Source organism: Pristis pectinata, chromosome 10 (assembly GCF_009764475.1).
Source record: "Pristis pectinata isolate sPriPec2 chromosome 10, sPriPec2.1.pri, whole genome shotgun sequence".
Taxonomy (NCBI): domain Eukaryota; kingdom Metazoa; phylum Chordata; class Chondrichthyes; order Rhinopristiformes; family Pristidae; genus Pristis; species Pristis pectinata.
The window spans coordinates 59,554,835-59,574,799 of NC_067414.1; the positions used below are offsets into that span (position 1 = coordinate 59,554,835).

Consider the following 19,965-nt stretch of genomic DNA (forward strand, 5'->3'; position numbering starts at 1 on the left):
TAGTTTCTATTTTAGGAGCCTCACTCCCTTTTGCACTTACTAAATTGAGTAAACATATGACTAACCCAATAGTTAATCATACGATACGAATATGGTTTCAATTCTGTAAATTCTTTGGATTGAATAAATTTAACTTATCGAGCCCCATTCAATCTATTTTTTTCTTTCAACCATCCAGAATCGACTCAGCTTTTTCTTTATGGGAAATGAAGGGAATAACATGTTTCTGTGATTTATTCATTGATAACTTTTTTATCTTTTGAACAGTTGTCTAATAAATACAATTTGCCTAGATCACCCTTTTTTCGATACTTACAGATTAGAAATTTTTTAAAAGTTACTATGCCTTCTTTTCCGACTCCATATAAAATTGAAATTACGGAAAAAATTTAAGGCTTTAACCTTATCAGAAGGGGTTTGATAGCAATAATTTATGATCTAATTATGAAAATACATCCAGAGACACTTGATAAAATTAAGAATGAATGGGAAAGAGAACTCCAGATACTTTTACCCACAGAGACATGGAAGAAAATTCTTCAATTAGTTAATACATTTTCAATGTGTGCCAGACACCCTTTGATACAATTTAAGGTGGTTCACAGGACCCATATGTCGAAGGACAAGTTAGCCCGTTTTTTATCACCATATAAATCCTAAATGTGATAGATGTAATTCGGAGGTGGCTTCCCTGACACATGTTTTGGTCCTGTCCTCTCTTGGAAAAATATTGGAAAGACATTTTTGATATTATTTCAACTGTATTGAATACTGATTTATAACCTCACCCAATCACTGCAGTTTTTGGGCTACCAGTGATGGAATCTGGCCACTTATCTGCTGCTGCTTGTCATATGATTGCCTTTGTTACATTAATGGCCAAGCGGTCCATTTTGTTTAAGTGGAAGGATCCAATACCTCCCACCACTTTTCAGTGGTTTTCTCAAACTATATCATGTTTAAACTTAGAAAAAATTAGGATTGGCACTGTGGATTCTTTGCTTAAATTTGAGGAAGTTTGGAGTCTATTCATTCAATATTTTCATATGATATAGATCCCTTTTCAATAATCTTTGAACTTGGAGGAACGGAGTTGACGACATAATAATGCTCTTTGTTCATTGAGAAATATCAGTCCAGTTCTATTCTTTTGAAATTTTTTTTAGTTTGTTTCGCTTTATTACTCATAATTTTTTTCGATTTGGGTTTTTATACAATAAATCTTTTTCTTTCTCTTTTTGATTTTTTTTGTAATATATTCGTTTACTAGGAAACCATGGGGCCTAGAATATATTTTTTATTCTTTGACTATGTATGTCATGATTGTCCTCCCGATCTTTGTATTACATGTATAATTTCCAATGTTATATGTATATTAATTTGAAAATTAATAAAAAGATTGAAAAAGAACTAGGGAAATTGTGAGGTCAGAGTCTATCTAATCGTATAAGGGAACCGTTCAATAGTCTTATCACAGTGGGGTAGAAGCTGTCCTTAAGTCTGGTGGTACGTGCCCTCAGGCTCTTGTATCTTCTTCCTGACGGGAGAAGAGAATGATCCGGGTGGGTGGGGTCTTTAATTATGTTGGCTGCTATACCAAGACAGTGAGAGGTAAAGACGGAGTCCAAGGAGGGGAGGCTGGTGTCCGTGATGCCCTGGGCTGCGTCCGCAACTCTCTGCAGATTCTTGAGGTCCTGGGCAGAGCAGTTGCTGTACCAAGCCGTGATACATCCAGATAGGATGCTTTCTGTGGTGCATCAATAAAAGTTGATGAGTGTCAAAGGGGACAAACCAAATTGCTTCAGCTTCCTGAGGAAGTAGAGGCACTGGTGAGCTTTCTTGGTCGTGGCATCTGTGACTTGACCAGGACAGGCTATTGGTGATGTTCACTCCCAGGAACTTGAAGCTCTCAACCCTGTCGACCTCAGCACCATTGATGTAGACAGGTGCATGTACACCGCCCCCTTTCCTGAAGTCAATGACCAGCTCTTTTGTTGACATTGAGGGAAAGGTTGTTGTCATGACACCATTCCACTAAGCTTTATCTCCTTCCTGTACTCCGCCTCATCGCTGTTTGAGATACGGCCTACAATGGTGGTATCATCTGCAAACTTGTAGATGGAGTTAGAGCAGTATCTGGCCACACAGTCATGAGTGTATAGTGTATAGGGAGTAGAGTAGAGGGCTGAGGATGCAGCCTTGTGGGGCACCAGTGTTGAGAATAATCGTGCCGGAGGTATTGCTGCCTATCCTCACTGCAGTCTGTTGGTTAGAAAGTCAAGGATCCAGTTACAGAGGGAGGTGTTGAGTCCTAGGTCTCGGAGTTTGGTGACTAGTTTGCTTGGGATTATTGAAGGCAGAGCTGTAGTCAATAAACAGTAGTCTAACATAGGTGTCTTTACTGTCCAGATGCTCCAGAGCTGAGTGTAGGGCCAGGGAGATGGCATCCGCTGTAGACCTGTTCTGGCGATAGGCAAATTGCAGTGGGTCAAGATTGTCTTGAAGGCTGGAGTTGATGCGTACCATGACCAGCCTCTCAAAGCACTTGATGATGGTGGATGTCAGAGCTAATGGTCAATAGTCATTAAGGCATGTTACCTTGCTTTTCTTTGGTACCAGGATGATAATGGTCTTCTTGAAACAGGTGGGAACCTGAGATTGAAGCAGGGAGAGGTTAAATATGTTGGCAAATACTTCTGCCAGCTGATCGGCACAAGATCTGAGCACACGGCCAGGGACACCTATGGCTTCATATCAATCTGTACTTGTTTCTTTGAAACAGAGTGCAATGTTTTTGCTACATTTAAAAGTGTTGCTGATAACTGGAAGATGTTGCTGATGTAACTTAGCTGAACTGCACAGTGCATTTATCCAGACCTCTTGGAAGGCAGCCAGGAAAATAACGCCAACAATTCCTGGATTGGGTGATCGCACTGATGACTATAGAATGTCACGGATGATGTTTGGGGCAAATTACGTTTCTACCCATTTAGATCACAACAAATAGATTGGGATTAAATACACCCAGGTCCACTTTTTCTCTTGGGTAACATTTTGCATCTGGTGAACACAAGCCAAGCATGCACCTCTACCTGATGGGAAATCTGGGACTGATTTTTCTGTGGAAGTCCTAAATAAAACTTATTAATTGAAACAGCCGGGTCTATTGTTGATCCATGAAAGTTATAGAAAACTTCATTTATTCTTAAAAATAATATAGGTTATTATACTCAGAAGGATCAATCAATTGGACCTGTATCAAAACACTAATAAAAATAGAGTGCTGAAAATGTATAAAATGGTTGCTTTTGATAAGTGTGGATTGCCTTTATCTTCAAAACACAATAGTGCAGAGGTGGAATGGAAGAAAAGTATTAAAACAGCTTTGCAGAATTGAAAGGTGGGATGGGGCAATTGTTTTGGAGGAGTGGGGTGGGATAATTGGTTACGAAAATAGTAGTGGTGAGTGCCTCACAGCTCGAGTGTGATCTGGGATCAATCCTGTCTTCTGGTGCTAAATGTGTGCAATTTGTATGTTCTCCTTGTGACCACATGAGTTCCTCACAGGTGCTCTGGTCTCCTCCCACCTCAAGGTGTGAGGACTGGCTCAGTTAATTGGTCCAAGTGTGTAGTTGAGCAGTAGAATCTGAGGGGAGTTCCTGGGAATGTGGTGAGAAAAATTAGTAGTGGAATTCAAAGTTAGTCTGTAAGCCAATATGAACTTGATGAGCCAAAGTGGCCTCCTCCTATGTTGTATGGAAATAAGGAGCAGAGGGGGCCCATTGTTGGGGGAGGGTGGGGGGAAGGTAACCTTATTGGTTGTGAAATCTGAGAAAAGTGCAAAACTCAAACCTTATAAACTTTGAGACACTTCTGAACTAGCACGTGGTGACAATATGAACTTGATGGGCCAAAGTGGCCTCCTCCTATGTTGTATGGAAATAAGGAGCAGAGGGGGCCCATTGTTGGGGAAGGGTGGGGGGAAGGTAACCTTATTGGTTGTGAAATCTGAGAAAAGTGCAAAACTCAAACCTTATAAACTTTGAGACACTTCTGAACTAGCACGTGGTGACACACCACAGAAAGTGATAAGTAGAATATCTTTTTAAAATATTCAAGAATTGCACTTTGTCTGTATCATGTGCCAAACTGTATAGAACTAACAGTCATATTCTTTATTTTCAGAAAAAAATTACCTTAAACATGTTTTTGGATACAATGATGGGTGACCCTCCTCCACAGTGCCTGGTCTGGTTACCGCTTATGCACCGACTTGCCAATGTGGAAAATGGTAGGTTCTGGCAATGAAACGTAATCCTTACCGACCAAACAGGACTGTGCTTTTACCTGGGGGACTGTGGCGATTCAAAAAGTTGGCAGGTCACCACCAACTTGTCAAGGGGAGTGAATGCTGGCCTCACCAGTGGTACTCATACTTTCTAAATGAGCAAGTAACAGTAAGTCTGCAAAATCTCTTTCATCAGCACGATAACTGCCAGGCACAATCCCTAAGTCGTTGGCTGCAAAAAGACATTACACTCGAATCATGTAATATGTTACTGTAGATATCATTGTATGTTCTCCTTTTCAGAAATGGATTTATTATCACTGACTTGTGACATGAAATTTGTTGTCTTAAGGCACCAGTACAGTGCAAAAACATAAAAATTGGTATAAATTACAAAGTAAATACTGCAAAAAGGAATAGCGAGATAGTTTTCATGGAGCCTTATGAAATCTGGTGGCATAGGGGAAGAAGCTGTTCCTAAATCATTTAGTGTGGGTCTTCGGGCTCCTGCACCACCTCCTCGATGGTAGTAATGAGAAGAGAGCGTGTCCTGGATGGTGAGGGTCCTTGGTGATGGATGCCACCTTCTTGAGGCACTGCCTCTTGAAGATGTCCTCTATGATGGGGAGGGTTTTGCCTGGGATGGAGATGGCTGAGTCCACATCCCTCAGCAGTCTCTTGCAGTCCTGCGCATTGGAACCTCCATACCAGGCTGTGATGTTCTCTACTACTCTACTTCTTTTCTATTGCTCACAAGATAAATAGAACCATGTGAATGTAGGAATTAGCAGCAGGTCAGGCCACTTCTCCCTCAAGTCTGCTTGCCACTTGAGATACAAACAAATCAGCTTTGATCTTAAGTCTATGTTCCTGTCTGTTCTTGGTAATCTTTCAATCCCTTGCTTATCAAATATCCATCTATGTCTGCCTTAAAAATAGTCTTTGCTTTCACCACCCTTTGAGGAAGAGAGTTCCAAAGACACTCAACCCTTTTGAGAAGGAAACATTTTGCCTCATCTCTTTCTTAAATGGGAGCTCCCTTATTTTTTTTAATAGTGACCCCCAGTTCTAATTTTCCCACAAGGAAATCTCCTTTCCACATTTTTTTCTGTTATGATTCCTTAGGATCTTGCATGTTTCTATCAAATCACCTATCACTCATCAAAATATCAGTGGATATAACCCTAGCCTGTCAACCTTTCCTCATAAGACGCCCCTTCCTTTTGGAGGTATCAGTTGAGTTATCCTTCTTTGATCTGCTTCTGATGCATCAATGTACTTTGTTAAATGAGGAAACCAATACTCAGTGCTCCCAATGTGGTTGTTGCTATACTCTGTCCAGACCCGTCATTATTTTATATACATACAAAATCTCCAATCAGCCTTCTCCAAAGGAAACAGTTTTGGCTTCTGTAATCTATCCTTCCCACTGTAGTCCCTCATTCCAGGAATCGTAAATCTCTTCAGGACCCTCTCTAACACCCTCACATCCTTCATATAATGTGGTGACTAGAATTCAACACAGCAAAGTTGCAGACTCCATAAAAACAGATGTGCTGCAATCAGTGTAGAAGAGACAATAGCTCTATCTCACCAAGGCAAAAATGGCGAAGAAAGGTACAAGCATTAAAAAAAGTCGTCTTGCATGTTTCCAAATCGCTTAATGCAAAAACACTTGGTGTGGTGCATTTTTAAATTTTATTCAGTTTGCCCTCAATGAGAACAGAATCACAGAATAAAATCAAATGTAAAATGATCCTTCATGAAAACAGTTTGAGTAACTACCACAGTGAATGGTATCGGTTAGCAATTGGAAATGCTTCTCCTCCTTTGCATGTCAGTGTGGGACTTGATTCCAAATGGTAAACACTTTATGATTCTGCTAGCTTACTCTTTATTGTAATTAATTCCAAATTGTGACCCCTGTTGAAATACAAATTGAGCTTCAGATAGTTGAATGTGGCTTTCATTTAGACACTTGTTGTCGTTTATTTAGGTAATCAGTGCTGCACATAATATAGCAATATGATCAAGTAAGCTATAAAGTAGCAGCTGTTATATTTTTAAGCTTAGACCACCGTGTGAATCCCTGCACTTGAGAAGGCTCACATGGTAAAATGATTGAAAAATAATTTTGGAGTACAATTTACATTTTATGTAATTTACTTCCCTTTCTCTGTAGTTTTCCATCCAGTGGAGTGTTCATATTGTCGCAGTGAGAGCATGATGGGTTTTCGCTACCGTTGTCAGCAATGCCACAACTACCAGCTTTGTCAGACTTGTTTTTGGCGGGGTTATGCCAGCGGCTCCCACAGCAACCAGCACCAAATGAAGGAACACTCCTCTTGGGTGAGTTAAAGAATATATGTAATTTGTAGAAGTATGTTTTATAGTGGAATTATAACCAAGTACACATTAAGTGCCAAAGGGTGGCCACCCCTTGTTCTTCTTTTTGCTGTAATTTTGCCCTATGTTGAGCGATTTATTTCTCTAAGCCCTAGGTATTTTTTAATTCTCGGGCTGTATTACCTTTCAGTTGAATGCACTTACTTTCCTAAATTGAATATTTTCATAACACTGAACACCAATTCAGCAGTTTCAAAGAAGTCGTGATCCATCTTAATTTAGTTGCATTGGTCCTTGGGCTCCCACTTTATCATTTAAGAATGTGGAAAATCTCATGATTCTAACAGTCTCTCACCATCCCTTGCTGGCACCAAAACATGCCCTCCCTTAGTCCAACTTAGTTGGTGGGTCATTGTAAAAAAAAGTCTCAAAATCAGCTCCTGAAGATGCCCCATGAAAATAATTCTGCAGTTACTCCCCACAGCATGTTCACAGAGAGCAGTGCAGGACAACCAGTGACCAAGCATGTTATACTTGGGTCTTAGATGCAAGGAATGGTACTAATTAGGGAGAACGGTAAATTTTTTTTGAAAGTTTGTGGAACTCACAAGTTCTGCATTTGCGAAATCACTTGTATTGATGTCTTTTAATTTGATTGATAAGGGCCAACAAAACACTGGCAAACTGAAGTTTTTTTAAAGCAATTATTTTTTTATTCCCCTATCAACTTGAGGAAAACAAGACATTTATAACAGCACTTGTGCCTGATTGATTCCTGAAATGTCAGGGCTGTTCATGAACAATGTTCTGATGAAGTGCCTATATTCTCTCCAGTTTACAGGAATGAGAGGTGATACTCTTTATGTTTTAGGATGTAGAAGAAGGCTATTCGGCCCATCCTGTTTACGCGAGCTCTCAGAGAAATCCTATCAACCCTATTACCCCAGTTATCTCCTGTAATCCAGTCTTTCTCACATGCCCACTACCTCTCCACTAACCTATGTTTTTGGTAGTTTACAGTGGCCATTTCACCTACTAACGGGCACATCCTTGAGATGTGGGGGGAAACCTATGCAGAGGGAGAACATACAAAACTCCACACGGATAGCACATGAGTTCAGATTCAAACCTGGGTCACTGGAGCTGCAACATAGCAGTACTACCTGCTGTGCCACTGTCTTGCACTTGCTGTTCACTGTACTACCTTCAATGAATTATTTATAATACCTTTGAGCCCAGCATCCTGTCCCAATTACCCCCAACCCCTCCTTTGTGAATGATTTAGAGGAATATTGTCAGAATATGGCTTCGCTGAGTGACTAGTGTTAATAATCCATTACTTCTGGCAGGAGATACTTTCTTTCATGAGTATAACTGAAGTTCGTGTCAAGCACTGGTCTTCGGTGTGTATTCTTTAAGGTCTGACGGCAGCACAGTGATGTAGCAGTTAGCACAGCTGCCATAAAGCTTGAGGGACCCAGATTTGATCCTGAACTTGGATGCTCTCTGTGCGGAGTTTGCATATTCTCCATATGACTGCAAGGGTTTCCTCTGCGTGCTCCGGTGTCTTCCCATCAATCTAAAATCTGGTAGGTTTATTTACTGCTGTGTATTACACCATGGTATAGGTTGATAGCAGGGGAGAAAAAGAATCAAACAGCACTTGATGGGCATTTGTGAGAGCTGCTAAGTTGGAGGGGTACTGGGAAATGGAGAGGTGCAGAGGAATGGATTGCTTCCCTAGGAGCTGGCATGGACCCAATGGACTGCATGTCCTCTTCCTAGTATAAGTAAGATCATCCTGTCAGGAGCACTAAAGAGGGAACTTGTATTTCCATGGCTCATTCCAGATATCAGGATTTGTTCAAGTGTTTCATGGGCAGTGAATGTAAGATCATAAAAAATATTCCTTAAGGTAATTGAGAAAGACACTATCACAATAAAGGCCATGTTAATAGTTTGAAGAAAATCTAATTTTGGAAAGGTGAACATAATAATTGGGAAATAAAATGAACAACAATTTTGGCAAACTGAAATTGAGAACATCAGCAAACGTTCACAATGATGGCAAAATAAGATCTGCCGAACTAAAGAGCAAACTAAAAACAAATTGGACAATGTGGAAGAATAACAACATCAAGGTTAAGGGGACACTGAACATGTACTGTGGAGGAAAACAAGACAATGACAGAAGGTTAATGGCAGACTTGACTTGCTGATGTTATACCTGACCTATGAAGGCATATTGCATCTGTATAAAACTTCACTTCGGCCACGTTTGAGTATTGTGTGCATTTCTAGTCGCTGCATTACAGGAAGAATGTGGAGGCTTTGGAGAGGGTGCAGAGGAGGTTCATCAGGATGTTGCCTGAATTAGAGAGTATTCACTATGATGAGAGGTTGGACAAATTTGGATTGTTTTCTCTGGAGTGTCAGAGGCTGAGGGGTGACTCGTTATGCGCTGCGGGGGGAAATGGGGAAAGCAGCTCAGGAGGATAAAGAAATTTGGTTTGTCCCCTTTGACACTCACCAACTTCTATTGATGCACCACAGAAAGCATCCTATCTGGATGTATCACGGCTTGGTACGGCAACTGCTTTGCCCAGGACCACAAGGAGCTGCAGAGAGTTGTGGACACGGCTCAGCGCATCACGGACACCAGCCTCCCCTCCTTGGACTCTGTCTTTACCTCTCATTGTCTTGGTGTAGCAGCCAGCATAATCAAAGATCCCACCCACCCACCCGGGACATTCTCTCTTCTCTCCTCTCCTCTTAAAGATAGCTTCTATCCCACTGTGGTAAGACTATTGAACGGTTCCCTTATATGATGAGATGGACTAATACCTCATGATCTACCTTGTTGTGACCTTGCACCTTATTGCACTGCACTTTCTCTGTAGCTGTGACACTTTACTCTGTACTGTTATTGTTATTACTTGTACTACATCAATGCACTCTGTACTAACTCAATGTAACTGCATTGTGTAATGAATTGACCTGTATGATCAGTTTGTAAGACAAGCTTTTCACTGTACCTCAGTACAAGTGACAAAAATATACCAATACCAAGTGTATATTTTCAGGAGATTAACAGTGTAGACAAATGTAATGCAACAGATGCGATTGTTCTAGATGTTAAAAAATCCTTAAGCTTGTAGACACTATAATGAATTAGTGAATAAGGTCTGACTGGCAGAATAAGGTGACAATCTGCAGAATAGATGAAGCTAGCAAAACAAAGCAGAGGAGGAGTAATGGATAGCTATTCAGAGTGGTGGAGAATGGAATACTTCCAACATCAGTGATGGTATTCATAATTTATATCAATAACTTAGAGGATTCAAAATGGAATGTCTGACTTTGCAGGTGAAGCCCAAGTTAGGTGATGTGTCGATGGTCAATCTTGATGTGGACTGCAACAAATTACAAAATGACTTCAGTAAACTTAGAGAAGGGGTTAAATTGTAAATTGGTTTGTTATCGTCACATATACCGAGGTACAGTGAAAAACTTAACTTGCATACTTTTTATACAGATCAATTCATTACACAGTGCTTTGAGGTAGTACAAGGTAAAACAATAGCAGAATGCAGAATAAAGTGTAATAGTTACTGAGAAAGTGCAGTGCAGGTAGACAATAAGGTGAAAGGTCATCTTGAGGTAGATTGTGTCTATCTCAAGATAGTCTATGCACTGGGAAGAAATCTGTATTGTGGGTTGAAGAGCCACTCAGAGTCTCACGGTCTCAATGCAGCAGGTCTTTATTCAGTGCAAGTAATCACGCAGAGGAGACCTAGTGGAAGAGTCCTCCCAAACTCAAAATACATCAAGTCTATATACTTTTTAAGTACAAACAGTCTGTGATTAATTCCAGTTTCAGTAGTTACAATGCATAGTTAACTTCAATATTTTAGGTGTGAACAAATAGTTCCATAGATTTACACATTTACGCTGGGAATGCATCTCGACTGTCAAGACCAGCCAACACCTTTATTGAGACAAGATAGTTCACATCAATATTCTGAATGCTTCTGAGGACAAAACCCAGACATCTAAAACATCCTCCTTTTACCGTAGTATTGTCAGGGGTGGTTCTCTGATGCACAGACATCTATTTTGTAGAAATGCGTAGCTGTTTAGGTCTCGAATAACAATGTAATAAATGACCAGTTAATCTGTTCGAGGTAGTGTTGATTGAGATAAATTGTGGCAATACTACTCAGAGAACTTAACTGCACCATATAGCCCAATGGGAACTTTCAAGTTCACTTCAGAAAGCATAGCCACAGTTAATATCATCTTCTTTGCAAATCTGCCTCCTCTCTGCTGCAGTAAAGTGCTGACATAGCTTTTATGCAAGAGTCCTGAACATTTTTATCCATCGGTTGCATTTTATTTCATTTACTAATGTTGATGATAATTGCAGGATTATTGTTTTATTTTGTGGAACACAGACAATGAAATAAGATTTAACCACCAGAAGCAGCTAATCATCTTCCACAAACTGCTGCTTATTGAACGAAATTAAAACAAAATGTATAATGAGAAATTTCTTCAAGATTTGTTTCTGGTCCTTGCCAATAGGTGGTGCTGAATAAACAGTTTGGAATGTAAATTTCCAAAACGAAAATATTTGAAGCATTTTAGCTGATTTTTTTGTTCAGTAAATTTGGATTTCATTTGGGGGTGTGGGGTGGGGTGAGTATAATCTAATTTTCACAAACAGCTTTACAGAGACATTGCCTTTGAACGCGTCATTCAGGATGATTATTCTCTGGATGCATCGCCCACTCCCTTTGTCTGGCTTACACATTGTTAAGTGTTTGTGATCTTTCAGTTATGGATTCTGGTAGAACAGTCCTCAGTTTCTCAACCCTGTTTGGGGAAATAAAATGTTTATCTTGCCTTCAGTCATAACCACATATTTAGCCTAATATCCTTGACCCTTTACTCTGGACCTCTTAACCACCAATCAAGTGTTTCTATATGCTCTGTCCTGTCCATTCATGATTTTAAATACTTCAATTAAATCACTCCCATCTCTCCTTTTCAAAACAAAACATCTCTTTGATTTCTATCTTTTCTCAGTTCAGATGAAAAGTTATTGACCTGAAACATTAAATTTGCTCCTCTCTCTGCTGATGCAGTCCAACCTGCTCAATATTTCTAGTATTCTCTCTTTTTACCCCTGTCAAGTCTTTCACTTGGCCTTTCCTTAGATCAGTGAGTGTGTTCATAAATCTGCACTGTCCCATCTCTGTGCTTCAATGACATCTTACAGTACAGAGCATATTCTGTATTCCACTTGTGGTCTTTAATGATCTTATATATATTCAGTATTACATTTTGACTGTTACCTTGAGATAAAATTTAGCATTTCAGTCGTCATTTTACTTCATTCGTTATTCACTTCTCGCCAAGATTTTCATGTCCTATGAATTTGAAGTGCACAACCCCTCTTCCTCATCACTCAGCTCTCCTACTATTTGCATTCCAAATATTGGCTGCTCTTCTGCAGATTCTTTTTGGGATGGTCCATGCAATGAGTTGTCTTCTTGCTGAGTGAGAATCTTAACTACCATTTGTTTGAATAATAAACTGCATAGATTGTTCTTCACAAATTAACATACAGTTTATATCATTTTATATCAATTTTCTGCAATAAAGTATTTGTGCCTTCACTTTTCACTCTTCTTAGAAGTAGCTGTACCTCCAGCAAAGCTGTTCAAAGGTCTTTTACCAGTGACATCAAACTGATCCTGCAGTTACCACCCGCAGCGTCACTTCCCCTCCAAATCACACTCCTTCCTGACTTGGAAGAATGTTAGTCATCCTTCATTGTCGCTGGGTCCACACCCTGGAATTCTGTATCCAACAGCAGAGTGCGAGTACCTTCACAATGGCTACAGTAGGTGGCTTATCACCTTCTTTTGTAATACAATTAGAGATTGCAGTAAACTCCAGCCTTACCATTGGTGCCTGCATCCTGTAACTGAATAATAAAAAGAAGTAATTTCCTCCAGAAATAGCTAATTTTCTGCTGAGGGTAAGATGTAGGGTGTTTACTATGTTAGAGAAGCACGGAATTTTCAGATTGGTGTAAGGCTGATTGCTCATTTTCTTTCATGTTTGCAGCATCCCCAAACACTAAATGTTTGTGGAGATGTTTGCACTGAATAATTCTTTCTTTCCTTTCTGTGGCACTGGTAGTTGTTCTTTACTATTTATGCTGTGATCTGAATGAAATTAAGTTCATTGTCGTACTGTTATGAGCAAGGAGAAATCCAGACATTAACATCTGTTCGCCTCATTATAGGAAGGATGTGGAAGTGTTGGAAAGGGTGCAGAGGAGATTTATCAGGATGCTGCCTGGTTTGGAGAGTATGCATTATGAGGAGAGATTAAGGGAGCTAGGGCATTACCCTTTGGAGAGGAGGAGGATATGATAGAGGTATACAAAATATTAAGAGGAATAGATAGAGTAGACAGCCAGGGCACTAATGCTTAATACAAAAGGCCATGACTTTAAAGTAATGGGTGGGAAGTTCAAGGGAGATATCAGGGGAAGGTTTTTTACCCAGAGAGTGGTTGGGGCATGGAATGCACTGCCTGGGGCAGTGGTGGAGGCAGGTACATTGGTCAATTTCAAGAGATTACTAGATAAGCATGTGGAGGAATTTAAAATAGAGGGATATGTGGGAGGAAGGGGTTAGATAGTCTGAGGCGAGGTTTAAAGGTCGGCACAACATTGTGGGCCGAAGGACCTGTATTGTGCTGTTCTATGTTCTTAATAGGAGCGATGTTACAGTAATGCAATGTTACTGTACAGCAATCTTCCAGACTGGCAGATTTTCTGGACCATTGGATATTATTCCAATTAATACTCCAAAACCCCTTTAATTGACTTCTTTTTTAAAAAGATGTTGCATAGTAGTACAATAAATTTCCAGTAAATTTCAAGGAAACAAAACTGGTGAGTTTCAAGGCAGTGTGGGAAACAGGGCCCTCCTAAGTTAAGAGGGAGGAAGTGAATGGGGCCAGGCTACACACATCATGTTAGAACCAAGGAGCTATATTCAAAGTGTATCCAGTGCCTCATCTCAAGGGAATTGTGCTTATGGCATCGGTGCTGACATCTGATTTTCCACCACATTCTTGACTTCCATGCTGCAATATGGAATACTTCACAAAATGAAGCAATTTATTGCCTGAATGCATCAAGACCTTGACAGTGTTCAGCCATTTGTTGATAAGTGACCAGGAACAAATGGACTTGCCTATCACCTACCAGCTTGTGGTCATCCCCCTCCTCCTACCTTTTTTTTATTCTGGCTTCTGCCCTCTTCCTTTCCAATCCTGATGAAGGGTCTCGACCCGAAACGTCGACTGTTTATTTCCCTCCTGCTGAGTTCCCCCAGCTTTTTGTGGAAATTTCACCATCTGTACCAGGAAATGACTCTCTCCAACAACAGAGTCTAACAGCATGTTTATCATGGCATAAGTATCATTGGCTTAACCAGTGGTCCTTCTCTGATCCACCAGCAAAAGCTAAGCTTGTTTCACCCAATTAGAACAGTACAGCACAATGCAGGCCCTTTGGCCCACCATGTTGTGCTGACCTATTGTATGGTTGTAGTCAGCAATGTTTTCAAACTCTTGGGATATTCCAGGTGTAGAGAATGCTTAAAATCGAGAGGTTGTCCTTGGTGGTTGGGAATCTAATTGCCTTCAGCAACTTCGTGAAGCAAGCGTTATGATTTATGAGGAAGCACCCCTTCAGTTTTGAATAATATCACAAAGCATTTCAGCAGGCTGCAACCAAGCCCATTTCTCCAACAGAAATCACAATGAAACAACTGGGGCATTGAGTATAGGAGTCAGGAAATAATGTTGAAGCTGTCTAAAACTTTGGTTAGGTTGCACTTGGTATTGTGTGCAGTTCTGGTTGCCCCATTACAGGAAGGATGTGGAGACTTTGAAGAGGGTGCAGAAGAGGTTTACCAGGATGCTGCCTGGATTAGGGACTATTGGTTATAAGGAGAGGTTTGATAAACTTGGATTGTTTTCTCTGGAGTGTCAGAGGCTGGAGGAAGACCTGGTAGAAGTTGGTAAAATTATGTGAGGCATAGATAGGGTAGACGGTCAGACCTTTTTCCTGGGGTAGAAATGTCAAATACTAGAGGGCATTGGTTTAAGGTGAGAGGGGAAAGTTTAAAGGAGATTCGCAGGGCAAGATTGTTTTTCCTAAGAGTGGTGGGTGCTTGGAACATGTTACCAGGGGCGGTGGTGCAAGCAGATTATAATAGTGGTATTTAAGAGGATTTTAGATAGGCATACGAATATGCATGGATTGGAGGGAAATGGACAACGTGCAGGCAGAAGGGATAAATTTAATTTGGCATCATGTTTGGTACGGACATTGTGGGCTGAAAGGCCTGTACCTGTGCTGTACTGTTCGGGGTTCTATGTTCACTGTGCTGCACTTCACTTTGGAGCACTGCAAGATTCTCAGTCAAATCATTCAGCAAGGAAAGGAGAAGGCAATCAGTGTGAATGGTGTAAGGGACCTCCTTTGTACCTCCTGGCATTGATGATTATGCTTTCTAAAACCCTTTCTCTTGCCAGTTTCCACCATCAGCCTGTTCCAAGAAAGGTTCCTTTCTTCACATTCAATGATGAATGCAGGCCAATGTAGTGACCCAATCTAAAGTAGCCATAGAATGCGATATGTGCCATCACACCCACTGCAGACTCCATAGTAACACTTGGTATCAGTTTTACATCAAGGTATTTGAAACTTTCACCTTTTCTGCTCTCGTTGTAAGTGCCTGATTTTAAAAAAAAGACATTCAAAGCTTAGTATGAAAACTTTAATAGAGTTAGAGAGCAATACAGCATGGATACAGGCCCTTCGGCCCAACGAGTCCATGCCGACCATGGTGCCCACCCAGCTAGTCCCAATTTCCTGCATTTGGCCATGTCCCTCTAAGCCCCACCCCTCCATGTACCTATCCAAGTGCTTCTTAAATGATATGATTGTACCTGCATCAAGCACTTCCCCGGCAGCTCGTTCTATATACTCACCACCCTCTGCATGGAAAAAGTTGCCCCTCAGGTCTCTTGTAAATCTTTCCCCTCTCACCCTAAATCTATGCCCCCCAGTTTTAGACTCCCCTACCCTGGGGAAAAGATGGTTACCATCCACCTTATCTATGCCTTTCATAATTTTAAACATTTCTATAAGGTCGCCTCTCATTATCCTACATTCCAAGGAATAAAAACCTAGCCTGGCCAACCTCTCCCTATAACTCAGGCCCTCTAGTCCTGGCAACATCCTCGTAAATCTTTTCTGCACTCTTTCCAGTTTAACCATGCCTTTCCTATAACAGGACCAGTACACAGTCCTCCATGTGCGGCCTCACCAACAACTTGTACAACTGCAACATAATGTCCCAACTCATATACTCAGTGCCCTGACTGGTGAAGACTGCTAAACACCTTTTTCACCACACTGTCTACCTATGACACTGCTTTCAACAAACTATGCACTTGTACTCCTATGTCCCTCTGTTCCATTGCACTCCCTAGTGCCCTACCATTCATAGTACAAGTCCTAAGCTGGTTTGATGTTCCAAATTGCATCATGTCACACTTATCTGTATTGAAGTCCATTTGTGACTCCTTGGCCCACTTCCCTAACTGATCAAGATCCCCTGCAATCTTCATGGTCAACAACACCGAATTTCGTGTCATCCACAAACCTGCTGATCAAGCTTTGTGCATTCGCATCCAAATCATTTATATAAATAATGAAGAACAAGGGTCCCAACACCAACCCCTGTGGCACACCACTTGTCACCGGTTTCCATTCCCGGAAACCACCTTCAACCACCACCCTCTGCTTCCTACCTCCAAGCCAATTTTGAATCCACCTAACTAGTTCTCCCTGGATTCCATGGGGCCTAACCTTTCAGACCAGCCTACCATGTGGGGCCTTGTTGAAGGCCTTGCTAAAGTCTAAATAAACAACATCGACTGCCCTATCCTCATCTACCTTTTCGGTTAGCCCTTCAAAAAAAAATCTAAAAGGTTCGTCATGCACGACTTTCCACGCAGAAAGCCATGCTGACTCCTCCTAATCAGACTCTGTCCATCCAAATGCTGGTAGATCCTGTCCGTCAGAATTACCTCCAGTAACTTGCCCACTACTGATGTCAAACTGACTGACCTGTAGTTCCCTGGCTTGTCCTTGTTATTCTTCTTAAACAACGGAATGACATTAGCCACCTTCCAGTCCTCAGGAACTTCACTAGTGGCTAACAATGAAGCAAATATCTCCAAGAGCCTCTGCCAGTTCTTCTCTGGCCTCCCACAAAGTCTGAGGATGCACTTGGTCAGGCCCTGGGGATTTATCCACCTTAATGCACTGTAAGGCTGCAAATACCTCCTTGAATTTTCTTCAAAACACCTCCACTGCTGTCCCTTACCTCTTGAGCAACCATGATTTTCTCCTCAGTGAAGACTGAGAAGTATTCATTTAAAAATCCCATGCATCTCCTGCAACTTGAGACAAAGGCAGCCCTGCTGATCTCTAAGGGGACCTACTCTCTCCCTAGCCACCCTTTTACTTGTAATACAGCTATAGAACCTCTTGGATTTTCCTTAACTGCCAGATCCATTTCATACCCTCTCTTTGCCCTCCTGATTTCCCTCTTCAGAGTATTTTTAATATTTTTATAGTCATCAAGGGGTTCACTCGTCCCCAACCTCCTAAACCCAATGTATGATTCCTTCTTTTTCTTGACCTGAGCCTCAATATTCCTCGTCAGCCAAGGTTCCCTAAACTTACCAGGTTTACCCTTCACCCTAACAGGAACATGCTGTTCCTGGACTCTTGATGTCACACTTTTTAAAAGCCTCCCACTTGCTATTCGTTCCTTTCCCTTCAAACAGGCTCACCCAATCAACCTCTGCTAGGTGAGGAACCTACAAATCCTGGGTAAAGAGACTGGCAGATGAGAGGATTTTCCTAGTACATGGTTAAGCCTAGATCCTTTCCAGTGGTCTTTTCGTTATATTCTCTCATTTAGTCACTGCTAAAGAAACGTGCTTAGAAACTCAACATTAAGGCTTCACGTAGGAGTCTGTTGCAATGTATTCTCCTCTTTTCCTTTCTCTGTGCCACAAGTACTTACGTGTAGGGGATGCCATTTGGCCCATCATCTGTCAAGAAAGACCTTCCTGTTTCCTCTTGCAGCATCCAGTTGGTTTTTACATGATTCTAATAGTTTTGGTTCCACTCTGTATGAAAGCCTATTCCTTGCAATGCTCACTATTTCAGGGAAGAGCTTTCTTCATTTTTTTTTCTGTTCACTAATTTTAACCTGTGACTTCTAATTCAACACATGGTTAAACTTTTATGTTCCAGATTTAAATTTTACATGTTGATTTGATGTGTTGTGTTCCTTGGTAAGACTCTCTCTCAGACACCAGCTTTGGAAATTGATGAACCCATGTTTTGTCCATTTGCCTTCATTTCTGGAGCTCAGTCTCAATGCTTTTCTGCCCTGCTTCAGTGGGCTGAGTATCTCTGTTATGTCACGATGATCAGTTCCAGACACAATACTCGAAGTGAGGCATGCTAATAGTATCATATTCTTTGAGCGTGATCTCATGACATATGTCCTACATTGTCTTAAAGTTGCACAAAAAGCTTTCTGTTGAATTTGTTAATTGCATTGATTAGACATTTTGGGTACTGGGAAACTTAAAATTTGACAAGGTTTTTTTTCCCTTGGTCATTCATGGAATTTGTGCATGGCCTATTTTTCCATTGTTGCTTTGGTGTTTGTCTGCAGCGTCAAAGGAAGCTCGATTGTCACTGAACCTATTAGCGTTTGACTGTTGTTGAAGCAAACCTCTCCATGCATCAGCTCACTGATCTCCAAAGTGGGGGAAGTTGGGGGCAGAGGTTAATAGAGAATGGAGTGTACTGGGTGGGGAAAAAAAAATGTAGTTGAGCAGAAATGAGGCATGCCATGTGGTTCTCTCCATGTCTACATGGGTTTCCTCCGGGTGCTCCGGTTTCCTCCCACATTCCAAAGACGAACGGGTTAGGAAGTTGTGGGTATGCACTGGAAGCGTGATGACAGTCGCGGGCTGTCCCCAGAACATTCCATGCAAAGATGCATTTCACTGTGTTTCGATGTACGTGTGACTAATAAAGATATCTTTTCTTTCTTTCATAAGATTTAGATCAGTAATGGATAAGAGCTACAAACAATAAAATGTTCAACTACGTTGTAGTTGTGTAAATTCGGTTTGATCTACATAGAACGTAGAACACTGCAGCACAGTACAGTCCCTTCGGCCCACAATGTTGTGTCAACATTTTATCCTGCTCTAAGATCTATCTAAACCTTCCCTCCCACATAGCCCCCTATTTTTCTATCTGGCTATGGTAAAGTGGAGCATAAATTGGCAGATAAATCAGTAACAGAAAATGTGTGCCCTCTGAGAAATTAAGTGTTTCCTATACATTCCCACAAGGAGAGATGGCAGAGGAACCAAAGCTTAAGCTCTTTGGTTGACCAGGGAGATACAGAATTAGATGCAACAAAGAAAAGTGGAGGAGTGGTGGGGGGGTGCATGGCACTTGTCAAGTGATTAACTCGGATGAGTACCAGGCTAAATGTAATAAGTTGAGAGGGCTGGTGAAAAGAAAAAAAAAATTGGGCAATGAAAGTACAGAAAGGCAGTCACAGAAAAGTGAACCCTGATTCTTCAGGAGGCATTCGAAACAAAATGCAGTCAGTGGAAGTGAAGGGCAGATGAAGGATTGAGAAGGTGATCTATGCAGAGACACAGAAGGAAAGGCTAGAACAACTAATGAAGACTTCAAAGGCTTCATGGCATTCGGGTAACAGAAACCTGCCAATTCAGAATTCACACACCACTACCCAAAAATTTGAGACACCAAATAAAAATTGCTCTTGTAGAATGTGTGTGGGGGGGGGGGGGATAAAAAGTAAATACGTATTTCTTTTCAACTTGCATGTCTTGATGCATGTGCAGATGACATGACTTTGGATTATGGCTAATCGCTTTCTAGGAATGCAACCTGCCCCGATAACACGGGGGTCATCTGTAATGAGCTTCGCCAAGGATGAGAATGCCCCAGAAATCTCAGCAGGAGGGGGGTAGTTGAAACGGTGGATAGAATGAAAATGGATGGGGAGGAGGCAACGGAGACTGATTATACTTAAAAGTCAATTAGTTGACTGAAAGAGGACATTGGCTAGCTGAACAGACATGAAATTTCAAACAGAAAA

At 41.2% G+C, this 19,965-nt stretch overlaps 1 protein-coding gene across 20 annotated transcripts in view; it reads left to right on the forward strand.

Moving 5' to 3' along the window:
* The window catches only part of dtnba (dystrobrevin, beta a), a 397,891-nt gene that overhangs the window by 182,883 nt on the left and 195,043 nt on the right, over positions 1 to 19,965 (forward strand). For all 20 annotated transcript variants that reach the window (XM_052024099.1, XM_052024088.1, XM_052024100.1 and 17 more), the window contains 2 exons: positions 4,186 to 4,291; positions 6,471 to 6,637. In XM_052024099.1, coding sequence (XP_051880059.1) covers positions 4,186 to 4,291; positions 6,471 to 6,637 — 273 coding nt within the window. The remainder of the gene's footprint in view (positions 1 to 4,185; positions 4,292 to 6,470; positions 6,638 to 19,965) is intronic.